General features: G+C 41.0%; 2 protein-coding genes across 2 annotated transcripts; one reads left to right on the top strand and one right to left on the bottom strand.

The window, feature by feature from the left end:
• Window positions 1-4,928: 4,928 nt before the first annotated feature.
• On the top strand, window positions 4,929-11,334 carry clec11a (C-type lectin domain containing 11A). The gene is made up of 5 exons (XM_004083882.4): window positions 4,929-5,318; window positions 5,706-5,820; window positions 8,080-8,187; window positions 8,275-8,358; window positions 10,835-11,334. Exons 1-5 carry the CDS (start codon window positions 5,223-5,225, stop codon window positions 11,245-11,247), a joined length of 816 nt encoding a protein of 271 aa, XP_004083930.1. The 5' UTR covers window positions 4,929-5,222; the 3' UTR covers window positions 11,248-11,334.
• A 1,337-nt stretch (window positions 11,335-12,671) lies between these two features.
• On the bottom strand, window positions 12,672-20,369 carry LOC101156547. The gene is made up of 9 exons (XM_023953256.1): window positions 20,162-20,369; window positions 19,547-19,625; window positions 19,412-19,465; window positions 18,687-18,732; window positions 18,341-18,468; window positions 18,118-18,232; window positions 17,918-18,040; window positions 15,186-15,323; window positions 12,672-13,495 (listed from the first exon to the last, which is right to left on the bottom strand). Exons 1-9 carry the CDS (start codon window positions 20,250-20,252, stop codon window positions 13,337-13,339), a joined length of 933 nt encoding a protein of 310 aa, XP_023809024.1. The 5' UTR covers window positions 20,253-20,369; the 3' UTR covers window positions 12,672-13,336.
• Between the last annotated feature and the right edge of the window lie 2,002 nt (window positions 20,370-22,371).

Genomic DNA, 22,371 nt, shown 5'->3' with positions numbered 1-22,371 from the left:
GTGTTCCCTGAACAACCTGTAGCCCATCCCCACAGACAACATGAACATTTTCACTCTACGGGCTCGCTGGGTTGACTACAATCCTACAATTATAGTGGTCACTACACCTGCGTGACCTGCACAAGTTTGCCCATTTTTCACTTATACGGGCAGCTGTGACTGAGGCCTCAACTAAATCCAAACCCGCCCGTTAAAGTGCATTGAAGGATACATTTTTTGCCATTTCCCAGCAGGGTTGTCCTCCAAACCACATGATGCTTCTGTATTTTCTTTTAATTTACCAAAGTTGACCTCAGTCTAAGTCAAGAATGAGCTCCAGAGAGTTCATCGGCTGTTACTCGGCTCCCTCAGGAGGCTCTCCTCCTGACACCAGGCACACATCAGACCACATTAAAATTCTTTACGCTGAAAGTTGTAAAATAAACAGGGAAAATGTTGGTATTTCAGACCAGCTGAATCATAAACAGCCAACATCTGCACACGTCATTGATCTGTGTCGGTCTCCACCGTGTTTGTCTTGTCTTCTCCCCCTTGAACTGAAGGCGCCTCTGTTAGGATCCAGATCCTGAATGGCTGCTTTGTGTTCAGAAAAGGTGGGGGGGAAGTAAGCAAAAAGTTTGGCTGAAAGTTTTGAACTTATTACCAAAACAGAGAGCGGCCTGTTACTGTAATGTCATCGTTTTGCTTCTTATTAAAATGATTAATGGCATAACTACCTGTGCAGACATGGCAGCATTTTAGTTTCAAATGAAACCATATGTTTTTAACAGAAATTGCAGATTTCTTTTCTTTATTTGCCCTCAAATTGGCTGTTCACATCTGAGTGGTGGAAATTGAATTTCAGTCATCCAGATGCTGTTGGCATTGCTGAGAAGCTCTGATGTCAGAAAATACCGTGCAAAGGAAAAGGCAGCTCAGAAGCTAAAAATAATGCCTTAGATCTAATCTAAAGGCAGTACAAGTTAAGACTTTGTTGCCATGGATACTCTGTTTCATAAAGTTCACTTGAACTCTGGTGTGGACCCAACAGCTCTGGTCCGCTTGAGACTCAGGATCTCAGGTCACATGAACAATGGCGCAGTTTCCTTCAGTCAGAACACAGGAACTAAGCAGAGGGCTGTTTGGGCTGTTTGTTTATACTTTATACCACGGGCTGCAGTGTTGCACAAGTCATGTCCAATCTGTAAAACATTAGAGATTACAGTGGCACCTCATTTATGCCGTGATGGATAATATCTGCAAAGTATTGTATCTTCCCAATATACAGTGGGGCAAAAAAGTATTTAGTCAATCACCAGTTTTGCATGTTCTCCCACTTAAAAAGAGGAGAGAGGCCTGTAATTTTCATTATGGGTTTACCTCAACTATGAGTGACAAAATTAGGACAAAAAAATCCAGAAAATCACATTGTCTGATTTAAAAATAAAATTATTTGTAAATTATGGTGGAAAATAAGAATTTGGTTACCTACAAACAAGCAAGATTTCTGACTCTCACAGACCTCTAACTTCTTCTGTGAGAGGATCCTCTGTCCTCCACTCTTTACCTGTATTAATAGCTCCTGTTTGAACTGGTTATCTATAAAAAAACACACCTGTCCACAACCTCAAACAGTCACACTCCAAACTCCACTATGACCAAGACCAAAGAGCTGTCTAAGGACACCAGAAATCAAAGCAGCTTGGTGGGAAGAAATCAACTGTGGGAGCAATTATTAGGAAATGGAAGACAAACAAGACCACTGATAATCTCCATCCATCTGAGGCTCCCCGCAAGATCTCACCCTGTGGGGTCAAAATGATCAAAACTCCCAGAACCACATGGGGGACCTAATGAATGACCTGCAGAGAGCTGGGACCAAAGTAACAAAGGCTACCATCAGTAACACACTACACCACCAGGGACCCAAACCCTGCAGTGTCACATCAGCTGTCCCCTGGTGAGGCCAGTACATGTGCAGGCCCGTCCAAAGTCTGCTAGAGAGCATTTGGATGATCCAGAAGAGGATTGGGAGAATGTCCTATGGTCAGATGAAACCAAAATAGAACTTTTTGGTAACAACTCTACTCATCATGTTTGAAGGAGAAAGAAAGAATGCTGAGTTGCATCCAAGGAACACCATACCTACTGTACAGCATGGGGGTGGAAACATCATGCTTTGGGGCTGTTTTTCAGCAAAGGGACCAGAATGAATGGGACCATGTATCGCCAGATTTTGAGTGAAAACCTCCTTCTATCAGCAAGGACATTGTAGATGATCCCAACCACAAACGCCTGGATAATAAAGGAGGGATTTCATAAGAAGCATTCCAAAGTCCTGGAGTGGTTCAGTCAGTCTCCAGATCTCAATCCCATAGAAAATCTTTGGAGGTAGTTGAAGGACCTTGTTGCCCAGCAACAGCCCCATAACATTACTGCTCTGGAGGAGATCTGCGTGGAGGAATGGGCCAAAATACCAGCAACAGTTTGTGAAAACCTTATGAAGACTTACAGAAAATGTTTGATTGCTGTCATTGCCAATAAAGAGTATTGAGTTAACAAAGTATTGAGTTGAACTTTTGTTATCAGGAGGATAACAGGAGTTCCTGGATTTTCTTTCTCATTGTGTCTCTCATAGTTGAGGTATACCCATGAGGAAAGCCATGGGCCTCTCTTATCTTTTTAAGCAGGATAACTTACACATATGGTGGCTGACTGTATACCTTTTATCCCCACTGTAAGCACAGTGTTATAAGGCACACTGTCAATAAATGTTCTTTGTTCAAAATTATTTCAATAAGGAGAGATCTTCGAAATGCGAATAAAGAAATATTTATTTGTGATACAGAGGATGTGCATGAAATAAGTCCATATGCTTTGGCGGTTTGGCTTAAACTCAGGTAGTAAACATTAGTTTAGGTTGTGTTTAGGGCTCTCATTGGAAGAATCTTGGAGTTCTCTGGAGCAGCTGGGAATTTGCAGCCTTCCTCCAGACTCGAACTCACCAGACGCCTGCTGCTCCTCCCATCCTTCACATCCCAGAGCTGCTTCCGTGGAAACTGGATTCTTGTGGCATTTTACTGGCATTCCTTCACACATACACACACACACACACACACAGTTCTGTGCAGACTGTTACATAACAGGCCTCCTCTGGTTTTGCATCATTACTTCCAGGAGAGACTAGTCAGATCTTTAATGCAGTTACCAGTCATTTCTTTGGACTTGATTTGAATTTGAATCAACGCGTTGTTGGTCATGATTACAGTAGATCATTTTAATTTACCCAAACTATCTGTACTTTTTTTTTCCTTCTCTCAAATTTTTTTTATGGAGAAGCTTGTTTAGTTTTTCATTCTCCAAAAACGTGCATGGTAAATGTTTCCATCCTAAGATCAGCAGATATTTTGAATGCTTTTAATGTCTCATATCTCTGAATGATGTTGTAACAACTCTTTTCATTTTTAGACCAAATCCAGCTCTTATAAAACCTCCAAAAGAACTTTACTTAGAGACATTCAAAGACAACACTGGAAGTGATGGGAGTCACATTTCATGCTTTTATTTTTAAGGACTTATCAACCAAAAGGCTTCACCAAGCATCTTTATTGTTTTATTTTTGTTCCACTAGAATAATGACAGAAATGACAGAAAATGACTAGAGCGCCTCCCACCCCGACCATTGGTCTGATAATACTTTCTATCAGATGGCAGCTCTATACTGTCCATTAAAATATTAAATGTTCTCAGTGCAGCCATGAGATTGCAAGAAAAAAGTGGAGTTTTAATAAAGTTAGGGAAGATATTGGATTGGTTTAAGTGCCATTTAAATGAAGAGACTCTTAGAACACATACACCATACATTATTTGCATCCACTGCTGCCTAACTGCGTACTACTGCCTAATGTAGCCACGAGGACGCCCATATTTGGGTCGCCCTTGCTGGTCCACAGCCCAGATAAAATGTCAGAAATGGCTTCCAGTGTAAAGTTCTCTGTCAAACCATATGTGAAAGCTGGTAATTAATTTTTTTTCCAAACAACATTTTTGTCTGCTCCTGATTCACAACAATTTGAATAAATAAATACTCAAAAATGAAATTTTAAGCTTAATTTTCTTAATAAATGTCCTGCATCATCAGAAAAATGCCACAACAACATGTTAAAACACCCAAAACACCATGTGAGAACGTTATTGAGTAATGTGTCCTGTGGGTGTGGCTATTGTCATCTTTGCTGCCTGTTATAAACATGGATTGATAAGCTGACCTCAGAGGTGTGCATCAGGCAGAAAGGGTTTGGTTTTCTCCTGCTGTTGTGGGAAATGGAGTAATGAATGTGAATTCTGCTTTCAGTTACGTAAATAATAAAAGCACAAATTATCTGAGACGTTGATCCGAGTGACAAGCCTTTCATTGCCTTTGTCGTACAGGGAAGCAACAGCCTGCAGTAACACGTCACCCAGGTCACACAGCTCCTTAACTTGAAGTACACAACTTAGCTCCTATAATTATTAGTCAAAACATTTGATCCCTTCTGTCTGACACACACCTTTAAATGTCAGCTAATCATCTATAACTGACATTAAAGACAGTGATATATTACCCAATAATTCTGCTACACATCTGCCCCTAAACTGTTACACAATAAACAGTTGACCAAAAACCTCTCAAAAGGAGCCAAACATATACAGCTTACACTTTTCCAACAGGCAAAGTTTGGATATGGGCCTTTCAATGACCTTGTCTGTAGTTTACACCGTGTACAGATGATTTTCATCACAGTGGGTCTTTAAGAGAAGCCCCTGTGTAAACATGGGAATAGGACACAGGCAGTTTGGACCAACGGTGTTTGTGAAAATGTGTGTTGTTTTTGTTTCTAATCTAAGTTAGGGAGTCACACAGAGATCTCTGTATACCCATGTTTTCCACACAATGAGTGGAAGTGGGAGCTGGGAGTTCAAACACAGAGCATTGCTGCTGCTCAGAGGTTACAGCTGCCTTTAGGCACAAAGAAAGACGGCGTGTCTTCTTCCTTTTTACTACCTGAGTTCCTCTCTTCTCCCTGGTATTTTTTTTTTCCTTCTCTAGGGGGTGTGAGCGCTGCCTCCCATTCAAATATCTAAGGGGAGATTCCTTTCCTGCTGCCGCTTCAGGAGGGGAAGAGGAGGGAAAGAGAGGAGCGCGACTTGGAGGCGCAGAGGGAGTTTGAGCTGCTGAAGGAAACATTAGCAGGAAGCAGAAAATGGGCCCGGCTGCTGCTGCCTCACTCGCTGCGTTGTGTTTGTGCCGCCTGGTTGTGTGTGTTCCTACAGGGACGAGCAACGCCGCATCAACCCAGGTCAGTACTGCTCATCTGCTGTTGGTTCTAGCTGCACTAGACAGGACACACATCTCTGAAATAGACACTCTAAACAGAAAACAAAGGGATTTTTTAAAAGATTTAATGAACCATTAAAAGTTTTAGTAGTGTGGAAGCTAAGGAATAAAGATGAAATGTCCAGAGAGGAGGGATTTTCTGCCAGTGGATGCTGCACATGATTGAGATTTCAAAAACAACCTTTTCTTGGAAAGTAACCACACATGAAGGTTTCTTTGTTGGACTGTAAAGACTTCCTTAACGTGTTTGTTTGGAGAACTGCAATTAGCCTGTGCAGAACCAAACACTTATTTAGCTTATTCACCTGAGTGGGAAAACTACTCTGACACCATGGAGATCTTTTGTCAGACGTCCGGGTTGGAGCGGAAGAAGCCAAGAGGTGATGTTCCTGATATTCTTCCAGAACCTGATTGGGAGCCAACCAGTCCCACGTCAGACTTTGAAAACTCCTACAACTACATCTGTAAGTACTTTTCGACTACACTCTAAAAAGAAAAAAGTTGATCCAACTTAATTGAATCACTTCGATTGGTAACACGTAACTGAATTAAGTTTGTTCAACTTTATTTTTTATGTATATCCAACTCAAATTAATGTGTTGATCTAACTTAAATTTTTTATTTTTGTTTTTATTTAAAAATTTTGTTCATACAACTTAAATTGACACCTTTATCTGAAGTTTCAACCAATGGGTCGTGTAATTTCCATTTCAAAGACATGAATGACCAAGCGATATTCCGCATTACAAGACAGGAACTCACGTGTCGTGACCTCTGTCTTTGATAGTGCTACCTACGGTGTTTTTCCGCACAGGGGGATTTGTCATCATGCTTTCCCAAACTCTAACTCATGGTGTAGAAAGAAATAAACATAGCAGTTACTAAAACAGAGTAAAACAGCTAGACAACAATACACATGGACAAAAATTCTCACTTAAACCCCAATCTGCCCAGATAGGCAAAGAAAATGTGTCCTTGTGCTGCCTTACGCTATGATGTCATGACGCATTGACAGCTTCACACCAAAGTTATTGATTGAAAGTAAAATAACTATGTCAGACAACTACGTGTTATTCTTAAGTTGAATGAACTCAAAAAAGTGATTCATTTTCACCAAACTAAATAATTAAGTTAGATCAATGTAAAAAAGCCCTACAGCCCAAATACTCTTTTTTTAGAGTGTATTTCACCTACAGACGCGCTAAAATGTTCATGCACGCCGGCAAAAAAACACATCTGTTCATATCCAATGTTGTCAATAGAGCCAATGAATAATATAAAAGAAAAATGAGTGAGTTTTTTTTCATTGGTTGCAGCAATTTGTGATGATTGTTACAAACAAAAATTATGAGAAACCTTTGAACACATTTGGAAATTTATGCTAACTGAGAAAAATCTGCAAAATCATTTTTGAGAATTTAAAAATTAAGAATGATTCTGAGCCAATTCAACCTAGCACATTTTTTTATTAGTTCGTATGATTAATAAAAAGTGAGAAAAGAATAGAAAGCCACAAACTCAGTTATGACCGACCTGATTATGCCTGATACATGGGTCAAGTGTTACATTCACAATTGTGCTCCACAAGGTTTGTTCAAACTTTTAGGTCAGCTTTTAGTTAAAAGTCAGTATAACATTTAGCTAAAACACAAAATTTGCCCCATTTAAAAGGTTAATTGATGCTAATATGCTCTTTGTCATCAACAGATGCTTATCCACAGCATATGTGACAGACTAACATTTTCTAAAGAAAAGGCCTTTGGTGGAGGGAAATCCAGAGCTTTTGTTCTTTGGAGGAGCAGTTCAAGTGACCCATTTATCCACATGTGTTCTTTTTGTAATTTCAAACTGTTGATGTTGTCTTGGACTCTTTAAATTTCAAACCATTCAACATTCAAAAAGTTGAACTCTATGAGGATACATTTAGAAGAAGGACTAGTGCAAGAAGATGCAGACCAATTTCAGGGTTAGGAAGAAATGCCTCAAATTTGGGAAGGTGATGACTCAGTCCCAGTTTGCACAGAATCTGGACACTGGTTGAGAGGATTGCAAGTCTTCAAGACATGAGTCTGACCGGTTAGTGAGCATTGAGGCACATTTGTTTTTTGCCGAGACCTCTGGGAAATTTCCAGGGCACTCCTTTTTGGAATTGTAGATTCGGACAGAACTACCAAATGGCGAGCGCACTATAAGGTGAGCAGTGAAGAAATTTTGACACAACCTTAGTCACATGCATGTTTTTGGGTTGACCAGGTCCGTGGGGCATTGCATACAAGTGGCTTGCATCTAAACGGGTAGTGCAAGTGCAGTTTCCCTTGAGTGTGGCCATCTTAAAGGACTTCATGACAATGGAACGTACCACTGTGGGGTGTGAAAATGATACTCAAGTCCATTTGGGATGCCAGAATTGGGGGCACGGAGTGCGCACTTTGCACAGGAACAGCACTAAAGGGCTCTTTGTGCAGTGCTTCAGGTTTGGGGGGGGGGGGGGGGGGGGGGGTAAAAAAATGAGAAACCTACAAGGTGTGCCTGGGTCTCACCTACTTCTCCATTATTTACCCTTTTTGTGTTCAGTGTTTAAGGGTTCACTTCGACCTGTCGTCCACAAAATGCCTGTAGAAAAATGTGCATACAAATTTTTGCTCTGTGAAGAGGCAGTTGTGACGAAGGTATTAGTCAAAACTAAACTTTCCTGAGGACTGAGCGTCTGTTTTTCTGTTTAGTGTCCAGACTAGCAGGCATAGAAGAGGCCATCCATAAACTCAACGTTGGTCACTACACTCTGGATGTTAAGGTCAGCCAGCTGATGGACCACATGTACAGGATGGACGGTACGCTTCTTCAACTTTGACATCTTCCTGTCGTGTACATCCTTTCAGTGGATAAATCACTGATGATACTTATTGCTGATATGACAGGTAAAGTCGGAGATCTGGAGGACAGCATCCGTGATGTTCACCAGCACAGCAAAGTCAATCGAAAGGAGCTTGGACGACTAGAAGGTGACAGATAACCTTTACCTCCAATCGTATTCAGTGTCCTTGATAATCAGGTTATCTTTTAATCCTAAAAAATAAGGAGGTTTCTATTTAAATACAGTTGACCATTTTGATGTAAAGACTGTAAACCAGGTTGGGGGTGTTTTTCCATCTGCTTGTGCATGTAGGTAGTGATGTAGAGATCGACAGATCAAAGGGGAAACCTGGTGCGTGATGCAACACGCCATGGCTAAAATGCAGCATTTTGTATTATGCAAATAATCCAAATGTTTGTATTAGAGGAGGCCTGTGGAAAATTCACAAACACACCTCTGTTAGCTCCAGAGCCCTTTAAGATGCCGCATTAGGGGAAACATTACAGTCATAATTTATGACTGCTTGTTATTGGCTCGTCACTATGCAATTAATAACAGAGATGCTGGAGGCAGAAAAACAAACATAGAAGAAGAGAGGAGGCAGCCAAAATAATGTTAGGGAAATATGGGCTGCCTCTGTAGTTTAGCATGTTATGGCATGTTCCTTCTATCAACAGCAAGATATCTGCTTTGATTTATTTCCCTAACTTGAATCAGTTTGGTCTGTGGGAGCCGATTTCAAAGAAAAGCCAACATACGCTATATTACCAAAAGTATTGGCTCACCCATTCAAATGATCAGAATCAGGTGTCCTAATCCCTTGGTCTGCCCACAGATGTATGAAAGCAAGTAGTCGGTCATGCAGACAGTTTTTACAAACATTTGTGAAAGAATGGATCGCTCTCAGGAGCTCAGTGGATTCCAGCGTGGGACTGTCATAGGACAGTGTGCAACGAATCCAGCGGTTTCCTCATCCTAAATATTTTACAGTCAACTGTCAACTCTATCAGAACCAAATGGAGGAGTTTTGGAACAAGAGCAACCACGTAAACTGACAGAGAGGGGTCAGTGGATGCTGAAGCACAAAGTGCAAAGAGGTCACAAACTTTCTGCACAGTCAATTGTTCCAGAGCTCCAGACTTCATGTGACCTGATAAGACACCTCCTCTGGAGTGATGAATCACGCTTTTTTATCTGGCAATCTGATAGACAAGTCTGGGTTTGGAGGTTGCCAAGAGGACGGTACATTTGGGACTGCATTGCGCAGAGTGTGAAACTTGGTGGAGGAGGAATTATGGTGTGCGGTTACCTTGTGGGAACAGTTTGGAGTGGGCCCCCCCCTTCCTCTTCCACCATGACTGTGCACCGGTGCACAAAGCAAAGGTCCATAAAGACATGGATGACAGAGTCTGGTGTGGATGAACTAGACTGGCCTGATCAGAGTCCTGACCTGAACCCCATGGAACACCTTTGGGATGAATTAGAGCGGAGACTGAGAGCCAGGCCTTTCACCAACATCAGTGTGTGACCTCACCATTGACCTTTTGGAAGAATGTTCAAAAACTCCTATGAAAACTCCTCAACCATGTGGACAGCCTTTCCAGAAGATCTGAAGCTGTAATAGCTGCTAAAGGTGGACCGACATCAAATTGAACTCCATGGCTTAGGAATGAGATGGCCCTCCAGTTCATATGTCAGTCAACGCAATTGAGCCAACACTTCTGGTAATATAGTGTACAAAACAGCGCAACCAGGTTTCTCATGGACTTTTTTCTGGAACATGTCTATGAATTGAAAACACAAGGTTCCTTTCAATATGAGAAAGTGGAGGTCTTCACCCTTTCATGCCATATCTTCCTAATTCACAGCGTACCATTTAATGCAGGACTCCACTTCATTTAGCATTAACTTGAAAAGAACAAAACACTGAGGAATATTTTTTCATGAATAATGTTCCCTAATTTATTGCAAGAGTTATGTTCTAAAACTAACTTGTGAAATGTGAAATCCATTAAGAAGGTTTATAGATGTTTTAAGGCTGTAAAACTTACTACACACTATATGTACACTTCTATAAACATTTCCACACTACTTTCTAAATTCAAACTTTAATAGAAAAATGAGTTGAGGATTATAGAATAAAACAAATATCTGATTGTGATGAAATACTTTCAGTAAAATCTGACAAACTGTTATAGAAGAAGATGAAGAAGAGGAAAAAGAAATGTGCTAAAGTGCAATGAAAAGAAATTCCCAAAACAACAAAACCATGAAAGGAGAACAGTGATTGGGACCTCACTCCCCCATGGTTGAAGCCAGATGACTGCTGTAGATGTAAACAAGCTAGCTTTTTGCAGTCAATATTGGCTACATATACATTAAAAGATCTAAAATGCATGTGCTGCAGTTTGGGTATTGTAATTGGATATTTGTCTACAGAGGTGTGGACAATATACCCTTTCAATACATTGTGTTCAAAGTATTGAAAGGGTACTGACCATGTTCAGGTTCTTGTATCAGTGCGGCTGTTTCAGACACTAAAAGGGATTTTTGTGTTTTCATTTTACCACTTGAAGCAATGATACAGATGTGTCCTGTGTGTTCTGGTCGTCTCTTTTCCACAGGCTGCTTAAAAGGCCGCAAGATGGGCTACAAGTGCTACCTGGTGTTCAACAGACTGGAAGATTACGCCGGAGCATCCCGGAAGTGCCTGGAACGCGGAGGACGCATGGCGATGCCTCGTGACCGCAAGGAGCAGGAGGCCCTCGCTGACTATGTCAAGACCTTCTTCCACTCGAAGAACCTGCCCGTGTGGTTGGGCATCAACGACCTGCGCTCTGAGGGAGTGTACTTTTTTGACGACGGGACCGCGGTCTCGTATTTTCAGTGGCGTAAACACTTCCTGTCCACTCAGCCGGACGGAGGGCGGCGGGAGAACTGCGTGGCCATGTCGTCAGACGACGGCGACTGGTGGGACAACTACTGCGACCGGACCATGAACTATGTGTGCGAGTTTGATGACAGGGTGGATTTTTAACTGGATCCAAAAGTGCTTTTTTTTATATCACCAATTCTTTTTCCAACTGTTGAGAATTAGAAATAAATGCTATTTAATAACAATTAATGGAAGAGTTCATTTTGTCCCCCTGTTTGAAATTTACATAAACTTTTTATGATCTTCGTGAAGATCATAAACATTTCAGCTGCAGCAGAACTGACGGTTGGCCAGTTTAGACTTTGGGGTCTTTTATTCCTGGAATTCGAAATATTTGCGCGAAGTCTTCCAAAAAGGGAGAGGCTGGAGGCAGTTTCTGGAATATCAGCACATACCAAAACTCTTTGAGATACACATCAGTGTGTATTTGGTCCTAAAAGGATTTAGACAGAGCCTCTCTGCTATGCAAAGCAAAGTCTGGAAGAGGGTGGGACCTCTTTTAAACTACTGATCCAACATCCTCTACCAGAGGAGACCTGCTCTGTTAGACCTTTAATCCTCCCACCAAGCCCTAAGCACCCCTTTAACCCTTGGTGTACATGTAACTGCAGCCTAAACTTTTCCAAAAGTGAGTTTAAAATGGTCCACTTAAATGCTTTTAACTTTTATGCAGTTCAGGTCAAATTGATTTTTTGTTTTTTTTCTTACGTCATCTAAAAAAAAAAAAAACCAGCACAAAAATATAAGTTAACTAGAAACTCAATGGCTTTCCTTTAGCGGAGTCCAAACTGTTTACAGGGAGAGTAAAATTGTCAGACATTCCCACAAACATTTTTTTACTAAATGTTTGGATATATGTACACATTAAAAATGTAATTACTTTACAGATACACTTGATTTTGCCCCAAATTCTCTGACTTTTATATTTAAAGGCCAAGTGAATTTTGGAGAAACAAAAGAAAAACAAGCTTAATATGCACACACTGGCCACTTTGTTAGGCACACCTGTCCAACCGTTTGCTAGCACAAATTTCTAATCAGCCAATCACATGGCAGCAACTCAATGCATTCAGGCATGTAGACATGGTCAAGACGATCTATTGCTGTTCAAACCAAGCATCAGAATGGAGAACAAAGGTGATTGAAGTGACTAAACATGGTTGTTGGTGCCAGACGAGCTGGTCTGAGGAGTTCAGAAACTGCTGATCTACTGGGTTTCCCTTCTGTGGGCAGAAATGCCTTGTTGATGACAGGTGTGAGGGGCTGTAAGCCAGCAGGAGCGCATGTAAACAGAGAGCTCTCAGTAACAGGTAGAGGAAGGAGAACAATGGTCCCGCCCATAACACAGTGGTGAATTTCCGCTCTGCAGAAAACGGCATAATCATATTTAAGACCACTGGGGACCTTTTTACAAAAAAGGAACTGTAGGTTTAGGTTGACGTGTTCTATTCGGATGAATAAAGTTCATTTAGATCTAAAGATACGCAAAGATAATGACAGAATGTGTGTTGTCCAACATATAACGCTCAATGAGAAACATCTTTTTATGAATTTTCATTAGAATTGATTGTAAACATTTATAATCCACTCACATAGTAGCAGAAGGTGGAAATGCTAAAAGTCAAATTTTGTAAGAAGAAAAACTGTTTTTTCATTTTTAAATCCCATCAATAACATTTTTTTACTGATAAAAATGAGAAGTGTAAGAATTTAATCAAAGAAAATAAAAGTTTTTAACAGGTTTTGTTTGATACTATTATCTGAGAGCAAAAAAAAGGTTAAATTTTCCTTGAAAACTTAAACTATGGACATTTTATCTGATGCATCTTTAAATCAATAAAATACATCCAAGTAAGTCATTTATCTATTTTTTTTGCTCTTACTTATATTTGTGAGTAAATTACATGACTTATTTTTAATATTGATTAATCTCCTTTATAATTTAGCACTAACTAAAAGTGATACTTTTGCAGTCACAGTCCATTCTTACAACAGAAAGTAATTCACTTCACAGGTGAATTCCTGAAAACAGCGACTCGACAGAGGAGATCAGCTCTTTTCTTCACTCAGCATCGGCCACGTCTCTTCATGAGGTCATGAGGGCGAGAAGCGGCGTCATCAGCGTGAACTGAAGCTCTGATGCTCCTCTGTGGTTGGAGTCAGGGATGCTTTACTGTTTCTGGACCTCGTGTTATTCAGTGTCACTGGAGCCGCCTGCCTCCTCCTCCTCCTCCTCCTCCTCCACCACCACCTTCAGGATGTCCGACACGCTCGGTCTGTCCAGCGGGCTTTTAGACGGATGAGAAAGAAGCACTTTTCCTGTGTCGTCCAACAAAAAATCCCCACCCATCTGAAAAAAAAAGTTGGTTTTACACTTTTTTGTAAATATTACAAAAAGATTATATAAAGACTTTAACCTAAGTATAACAAGGTTGAGACCATTGACTGTGTATGACCACTGGCTGAGTGACCCCTCCCCCCTGGCGTTCCAAACAGGAAGTAGGACAGGAAGTTAATTTAAATAATCATTGTTTGAACTTCCAATTAAATAACGCTATGTCACAGAGATGCTGTTAGCGAGACTCATTGTTGATTGAAGCCTTAGAAAGATTGAAGCGGACCAACCGTGGGCCGGGCGGATGGCTGCCTGGAGCGCGGAGCGGGTCTCCCTTGGGGGGTCCTGGCTCGTACCTGGGGTTGGGGCGGGGGGATGCCCGGAACTCCTGGGCGGTGGTGGGGTGCTCGTTTGGGGCTGTGGGCGTCCTTCTCCGGTGGGGCTCCGGTTGGGTTCTCCCGGCGCGGCGGGGGGGCTGCTCTCCTGGTTGGGCTGGGGCGGCGCTCCCTTTCCCTCCGTGCTTCCCTGGCCTCTGGCTCTGGGGGCCTTGCGGGGGCCCTGCTGGCCCTGGCCTGGGTGGCGGGCTTGGTCGCCCGGGCGGCGGTTGTTCCCTGCCGGTTCCCGTGTGGCGTTGGGGGGATTCCGGCTGCCGCTGCTGCTGCGGTGGGGGTCTTGGGGTGGGGATGGCTGGGCACTCTCCCTCCTTCTTTTCACGTTCCACCATCCATTTTAGAAGAACATAAAACCTCACCTGAGCGCTGGTGTTAGCTCACCTTTGCACTAATAGCTTGCATGACTGAATGACTGAAATATTTCACACTAGTTGGTTTTAAGGCATACGTATGCGTGTGTGAACACTATCTGTTTTGTGTACATGTCGACAGGTGGACATTTTTGCAGCTACCAGGTGTGTTTGTAACATTGGAGTGTGTGTGTGGACGGGCCCCGCCCTTTTTGTACTGCATTTGAAACCTACCATAATGATTAACAACCAGTAAACTTGTTGCTGTATGCTGCTTCATGGTCTTATCCCCCTTCCCCTCCTATTATCACCCCCTACCCCCCCCTCTCTCTAGCGTCCCTCTCTCTTCTTCCCCTCTTTCCTTTTCCGTCCGGTCCAACACCAAAGATTTTCAGACATGATTGAAATTAATAAAGTTTGGCCTCAATTACAAAAGGGGTTTATTCAGACATACCTTTGGTTTGTCAGAAGATTAATAACCCCTCTTGTTAAAGCAAAATATGTCCAACACAAGAGGCCCTCAGCTCTCGTCTGTCTGCCCAGCTGTTGGACAGGACAAGTTAAAAATAAAAAAAATAAAAAATAAAAAAAAATAAAAAAAAGATTGAAGCGATATAGTTTTTTGATCGTGTGTTCGTGTAATTTTTCTTTTTGGAATAAACAGTTCATGAAGAACAGTGTTATATAATGTTTAAAATGTCCGTATCCTGATAAAATGGCGACTGAATTGGCTTCGTGGAGCCAGAGGGGAACCATTTTCTATGGGTGACATCACTCTCATTTAGTCCAGTTCTCATGTACAGTCAATGGGTGTTACCACAAGCTGCTACATTAGCTAACCACTAATGTTACCAAGAAAGGATACAAATCTTAAAATTACTAATAATAATAAAAATGTAATTCAAATTCTGAACACTAAATTCAAATCCCACAACAGTTTTGAAGCAGTTGTCAGTTTTGCACCTGGTAAAGGTCTTCCAGAAGACGAGGGGGAATGTCGGGGAAGTCTCTGTTTGACGTCGGATACTCCGAGTACTTCAGCAAGCAGTCAAACTTCAACACCTTCGAGTAGGACGAGCCCAGGCCAAAACTCCTGTAGACCTGTATCAAGAAAGAATAATGCATTGTGTAAAGAAAAAGCTACTCTTTACTCAATTCATGAAAAAAAAGAAGAAGCCCCTCCCTGCTAGTCCAGTGTGAACACGGACTAAACGTGCATTCAAGAACACAATTTTTGTGCATTTTTAAACGCGCTACACGTGCTGGGTGAGTATGAAGCTTGATGACAGAGTTGCTACAAGATTCTAAGTTGCTTCTATCACAGACTTTTCATCAGCTAAAATTAACACATTGGTTCACAAAATACTAATAGTGTGGATTTATGCAACAGTTCAGAGCGTGTGCTGGTAAACAATGCTGCGTTGATCCAAATGGTTTTGAAGACCCGTCTTCCTTAAGGCAGCGTGGCATCACCTGTTCTTTTCTCTGTGTACACCAACAACATCTCCTGGAGTACAGAAGGATTAACCCTCCTAAAAATGATTGGCTTTTATAGCATATCTGTGTTATAGGACCTGGCAGGAGGTCCACGCTCTGGTCCATGGATTGACTTAGCGTTCATTGAAGCTTAATATCTTCAAAACCAAGGAGTTGTGCTATGGAGTCAAAGGGAAGAAGGACCTGCAGGATGTCCAAAAGACAAACTCCCGTCTTTAACTGTGTTACAGTTTTTCTCCATTGGTTTGGCTCATTTCTTGAAACAGAAATTACATTCTCAAAACAACATGGACAAACCTCCAAACCACTTGGCAATTGTTCACAACAGAATGGCATTTCTCATTAGTTTCATCCAATTGCAAATGTCTTAGTACATGTCTCAATGTCTCATGTCTCAATGCCTTCATTTAGCACAATTTCCAAGTGAATAGATCTTGTTGATCTAAACTGATTGTTGATTCTCAGTCTAATGGTTGTTTGCTCCAAAATGAGTCAGCATCATTTCACTGTGTAAGTCATCACATGCACAATAGTCTGTTCAATTGTCAAAATTAGGCAAGAACATATACCATGAATACGATATAGGAATCCCTTGGAACGTTTGATACATTTATTATTTTGAATTGATCCCTGAAACCTAGAGAGGTCTCGTAGGGCCTCACCTACCACTATATGTTACTGTATGGGACAATGTGAATTTCCACCGTGGCCCGCTCATCAGGACCTGGTTCACTACTCATCCAAGGATGTTCTTAGTGTTCAAACCACCTTACTGTCCTTTCCTCAATCCTATTGAGGAGTTTTTCTCCGCTTGGAGGTGGAGAGTGTATGAGCATCGGGCTCAAGATCAGAAGTCCCTGCTCCATGCAATGGATGCTGCGTGTGAGGACATTACAGGAGATCAGTGTAGGGGATGGTTGCCACATGCACGCCGTTTCTTCCCTCGTTGCATCGCAAGGGAGAATGTATGCTGTGATGTGGACAAGAATCTGTAGCCAGACAGCAGCGTGAGGATGACCAGCAGGGTGAGGACGATGGGCAGGAGAGGGAGGGTGAGGACAGCGACCAGTGAAGAATTGTTGGTTGTGAAACTCAAGCATTATTTACAGCACTGTAGGCTGCGTATCATTGTCACTGTTTTTTGTTCGTGTTTAAATTATAAAGTATATTATGCTGTATACATTTTTTTTTACTCTGATGTATGAATGTGTGTGAATGATAATGGTTACAATTTCCTTGGCAGTATGAGTGTGCTGTTGAACCTAAGAGGCAACTGTAACCCTAAAATCCTTTTTCTTTTTTCCAGTTTTATACAAAATTGTATTTTGTTAGCTACTGTATACAAAAACAGTACAGTTACCTTTGTCAATAAAGGACCAAGCTAAGACTGAAAGGTGGACATGAGGGATATTTCAATGGTCCTCTGCTATGTTGACAAAGCATCTAATCATTTTGACATGCAGTGCTTACACAATGCCACAGGGACAAAGTATTTTGGGGGCACAGACTGTTTGAATGAGATGGAAATTTAGTTTTGACATGAGTGAGTTATTTTGGGAGAGATATGAGCTTTTGCAGGTGAACCATGGCGTTTTGCCGAACCATCCACATTATTTTGGTAAAAGCACCAAGAGTGTTGAGAACATCCGGTCTGATCAAGAAATGAGCCAAAGCAATTGAGAAGGATCTTTGCCATTTTGGTGGCACTGACTCTCTACATGGGAGAGGAATTTAGATTTGAAGCATTAGTGAACAGTTTTGGGAGATATATTAGATTTTGCAAGTAAGCTATTGTGTTGTGCTAAACTGTAAGACTGTTTTGCCAAATGATCTTAGAGTTCTGAGAATGTAATTTCTGTTTCAAGAAATGAGCCAAACCAATGGAGAAAAACTGCAAAACAGTACACCTGCTCCACCTGGTGGAATTTTTGCAGACCCTCACCATCCATGGCCAGCAGGGGGCGCAGGACTGTTTTTAATAAGTAATCGCAAATGCAATCCCTGCCTTAAATGCCGCTTTGAAGCACATTGATTGCTTTATTTTGTTGTTGATGTTATTCTTTGAGTATTTCATGCATGTTTTATGTTTTTATTAAGTATTATTGCCGTGTTTAAAGAAAATGACTGTTCCCTTGAACTTGAATGAAGTTATCTGTCTGTCAATCTGATGCAGAACTAAAAAGTTTCAAAGCGTGAACCTTTCTCTGTGGATCCAAAAGCATTTGGAAACTGCATCCGGTCTGCTCCAGCCACAGCTTAGCCCCTTCCACGCTGCCGAAGGAGAGCACCAAAACACGCACGGACTGAGCCTGCAGGAGGTTCTGCACAACAGAACACAGTCCAACCCACAAGTCAGCTGTCACAGAAAATTGGAGCACAAAACTCAATGGCAGCAGACCTCACTGGCCTCCAGCTCGGCCACGTGGTCTCGTCATGGCAGTCATCCGAAGTGTCTGATGAGGACCAACAGCAGCTTCTGGTTCTGGCCCAGGAACTCACCCAGGGTTACACTCCTTGAAAAACCCACAATGCTTAAACCTTACTTTTAAACATCTTTGATGATGAGTAGATAAAGTTTACAGTTGGGCTAAAGTCTTAAAAAAAGACAACAGCAGACTCACTCTGCACTCCGAGCATCTGTGAACACAGAGTCGGCGCCGATTCTGTCTGCCGCCTTCGAACCTGACTGGAGCTTATCTGTGCTCTGCAGATCTTCATCCACGCTCTGCAGGAACGCGTCCCATTCGCTCTGCAGACACACAGTACATTGCCATCTAAGTGTAGAGCTGAGAAGTGAGTTACAGATGTGTTGTTAAAAAATATTCCATACAGCATGTACAGCAATAAATGTTCATTTTAACTCTCAACATAACTGAGAAGTAATAAATATTAAAGATGTAAATATATCTATTATATATATATATAAAATATATATATGTGTGAATATATATATAAATAAAATCAGACCTCCAGCTGCAGAAGCTCCTCCACTTGTTCTCTTACAGCTTCATGGCTAAAAAACAAAACAATCAAATGTGTTAAAAAACAGTTTTTTCTAAGCAAAAGTAAATTGGCTGAAACTGAAAGTGACATTTTAGATTTATTGTAGATAAATATTGCTTCCAATCATTAAATGTTATTTCAGAAACATTTTTTAAAGATCAATAATTTTGCCAACATTTGAAAAATCTTTGGTTTTGAATACACAGACTTTAGGGGGCGCTGCAGCCGCCTCAGTTTAATGATGCTTTTTTGCACCACTTTCATTCTTCTCTTTCTATTTTTTTTATAGGTAAAATAAATTGTAGATTCACAAAATTAAGTTACAGTTTTTGCTTTAGTTTAACATTTCTGGAAATAAAAATTGATTGAAAGACTCAAAAGTTTTAGAGCCACCAAAAATAAACAACTAAAATCATGAAATTTTAAGTCGTACATTTAACCAGAAAAAAATCATAAATTTAACAGATTTAATGTTGTAAATTTAAAAGAAAGAAACTCGTAATTTTGCAAGACAAAGAAATCGTAAATTTACGACTTTATGCTCAAAATTTAACAGTTATTACATATTTTTCATGTAAATTTACTACTTTAAAGTCATAATTTAAAAAAAGTGTTTACAAAGTTGCTCGAAAACTCCATCGTAGGATCAGGACAAAGTTGAATGAAGCATCTGCCCTGAAAACACTTACTGGTATGACTTCTTCCACACCTCCTCTGCCTCACTCTTCGTCTTCACTCCGAGGCTGCGCAGAAACAGCAGAGAATCAGGTCAAAGTATTATAGATCTGGTATTAATGTGTCAGACTCTGATGATGGGAGCCCACCTCCTGTAGAAGTCGGCCCCGGCGGTGATCAGGCCGAACATCGTGGTGATTTTGTACAGAACGAAGGTTTCCAGGGAGGCTGAGTGAGAACAGAGAAGCTTTGTTTGGAGATTTCAGCATTTTTCTGACCAGCATGACAGGGATTACATCAACCCCCCCCATACACACACCCCTTCCCAAGAGGCCCCACCTGATGCTGTTGGCAGAAACAAATATAAAAGAAGGAACTCTATGTAGTTACAACAGAAAAATAGCTTTGAATACTAATTGATGTGCTAATTATGTTTCCAAATGAGTTGAAATGACTTAAGTCAACATCCATGTAACGATGACTCAGCATTTTTTACAAACCAAGAATATTTATGTTAACCTTACAAACAATCAAAACGTAAAAACAAAAAAACATCATGGGATTGAACATTCAACTCGACTGTAAAGCATGAATCACTGCTTTTTCAACTTTTAACAGCCGGAAATGTCACAATAAAAGTATTTAAAATAAAATAAAAAATCTAATGGACTAAGTGAAGGCTTATAAGGTTTCCTCTTAGCGCTAAATTCAAACTCCGACATCAATGCGTCCGTAGTCTGATTTTGGTAGACATTTATTCATACCTGCAGCCTCCTGCTGAGCCTTCTGCAGCAAAACCTGGCCCAGGTTCACCAGCAGACTGAGCGCGCGCGTTAAGGTCTCGTGCTCTTCCATCTTACCGGCTGCTTCCTTAGCTCGCGCGCCCCTCAGAGAAAGTAACAGGACGAAAGGCGGCGAACACCTGATTTTATAGAAGAACTGGACTGAATGACCCCTCCGGCATTGTATATAGGAAGTAGCTTTTTTTTTAAAAAACTTTATTGATCACAACGATCCAGTACAAAACAGTGCAATATAATAATGATAGGAAAAGAACAAGGGGGGTATTATTGCATTTTATACAGTCATTGAAACTGACGCACGAATTGAGTGTTTTAATCGTTTTTTTCATTGTCAGAATATTTTATTGTGTTTTATGTATTGTTTGACCTCATTGCCAAAGATAGAGAAACGGGGATTTCAAAATACATTATATTACCAAAGTATTGGCCCATCCATCCAAATGATCAGAATCAGGTGTCGTCATGACTTGGCCTGGTCACAGGTGCATAAAAACAATGTTTTCACAAACATTTGTGAAAGATTGGCCGCTCTCTTTGAAGTGGTTCAAATGAGTTAAATGTCTGGGATTTGTGAAATTTTCCAATAGTGATGGCATCACTGCAACATTTCAAAAATATCCAAATGCCATAGTGACAATTTACACGTGTGTTTTGACACAGATTTAAGATGTGCAGGGCAAACAATGTGACATGTAGATCTCCCTTTGAATGAAGGGTACGATGATGACGATGATGATGATATTTTACTTCAGACATAGACTTTAAAATAAATGATGGGACAAATAAAACATTAAAGAAACAAATTAAACAAAAATCTGAAACTGTTAACTTTACATTGGATATAAGAAGAATAAATTGAGCAGCTTGGTGGACATTTAAGGCCTTTTTATAATCAAAGTTGGACTCCAGACTGTCTGCAAACACTGTAGAGCCTGTCCTCTGCAGTTTAGCATGCAGCGCTGAAACTGGGCAGATTGAACCCTTAAGTGGGGTCTGAGAATGCATAAAAAGAAAAACTAATAAAAAGCATTTCAAAATATGGCCAATTTTCCCAGACTATGAACCATTTCAAGCTAAATGAAAACAATCTGCATTTGATTAAAAGCTTCTCTGCAAGAGGAGCCATGGATTCTGCAGATTCTTTCTGTGATTCTGGAGCAAAATGCAGGAGTTATTGCGAGGATATATGCAGCATTCTGCCACAGAGCCATCTAAATCTTGATGTCAGATATTTTATTATTAAAAGTCTGTGCTCTCTTTACAGCCGTCAGAACTCAAAGCCTGAGGAACAGGCTGGAGTCGTCCTTAATGCCAAGAAATGAATGAAAAGACAGCAAAAAAGGTTCAAATAATAAGGAAATTTAAACCATAGGACTAAAAAACACAAGAATCTATTTCCTTTAGAAAAAACCTAAATTCATATTTCATTTTGTTTTTGTTTGATTGAGAGACAAATGCACAAGCTGTTTTGGATTTAGAAATATAAAGGCTTGATGCATCTGTACAGGTGCTGCAGGTTTTTGGGTGGAGGTTTGTAGAGAGGAGCGGCTGCATTTTAAAGGGGAGTACAGGTGTGTCTTACAGTTGTGTGTAGTAAGTGCATCGTGAGGTAAGGGTAACGTAAGTTGCACACACTTATGACATACAGGTCAAAGTCATACAGTGCCCTTACACTGCTCTGTATTAGTTAGTAGGATGTGTGAATTGGCCATATGCAAGTGCTTATAGGTCACCTGAAGGACGCACACACAAACTAAGCTCTGATTACCTATTCCTCTGTTTATCTTCACCCTACCTTCCCCTTATGTGTTGTACAAGTGTTCCCTACGACCCCTTGCTCTCCACATGTCTGTATTAAAAATGTGCATGAACAGTTTGACACTCCAGACTCAGAGCCACGTGCAGGTTTGCCCATTTTTACCCAACTGGTTTAACTTTCAACCCCTGTGGAGCCCGAAAACAGACTTAGAAATGTGCGTAACAGCGCATGAACACGAACGTTTGGAACGCAGAAGCCTGAAACGCACAAGTACACCTGTTCACACTTTACAAAGTGGTTGCCCAAACGTGAGTTGCTGAAGGCGTGTGAATATAGCTTCACGTGAAGCCTGATGGAGGCGGGCACTTCAACTGAAGTTTGCCCCGCCCATTTCAACTTGAATGTGAAAAAA

Source organism: Oryzias latipes, chromosome 24, assembly GCF_002234675.1.
Source record: "Oryzias latipes chromosome 24, ASM223467v1".
NCBI classification, from domain to species: Eukaryota; Metazoa; Chordata; class Actinopteri; order Beloniformes; family Adrianichthyidae; genus Oryzias; species Oryzias latipes.
This window is presented reverse-complemented; position numbering and strand designations above follow the sequence as displayed.

Coding starts and splice junctions, on each gene's coding strand:
- clec11a (XM_004083882.4), top strand. CDS start 5,223: ATGGGCCCGGCTGCTGCTGCCTCACTCGCTGCGTTGTGTTTGTGCCGC. Junction 5,821..8,079: donor AAACTCCTACAACTACATCT/GTAAGTACTTTT, acceptor TTTTCTGTTTAG/TGTCCAGACTAGCAGGCATA. Junction 8,188..8,274: donor CCACATGTACAGGATGGACG/GTACGCTTCTTC, acceptor CTGATATGACAG/GTAAAGTCGGAGATCTGGAG.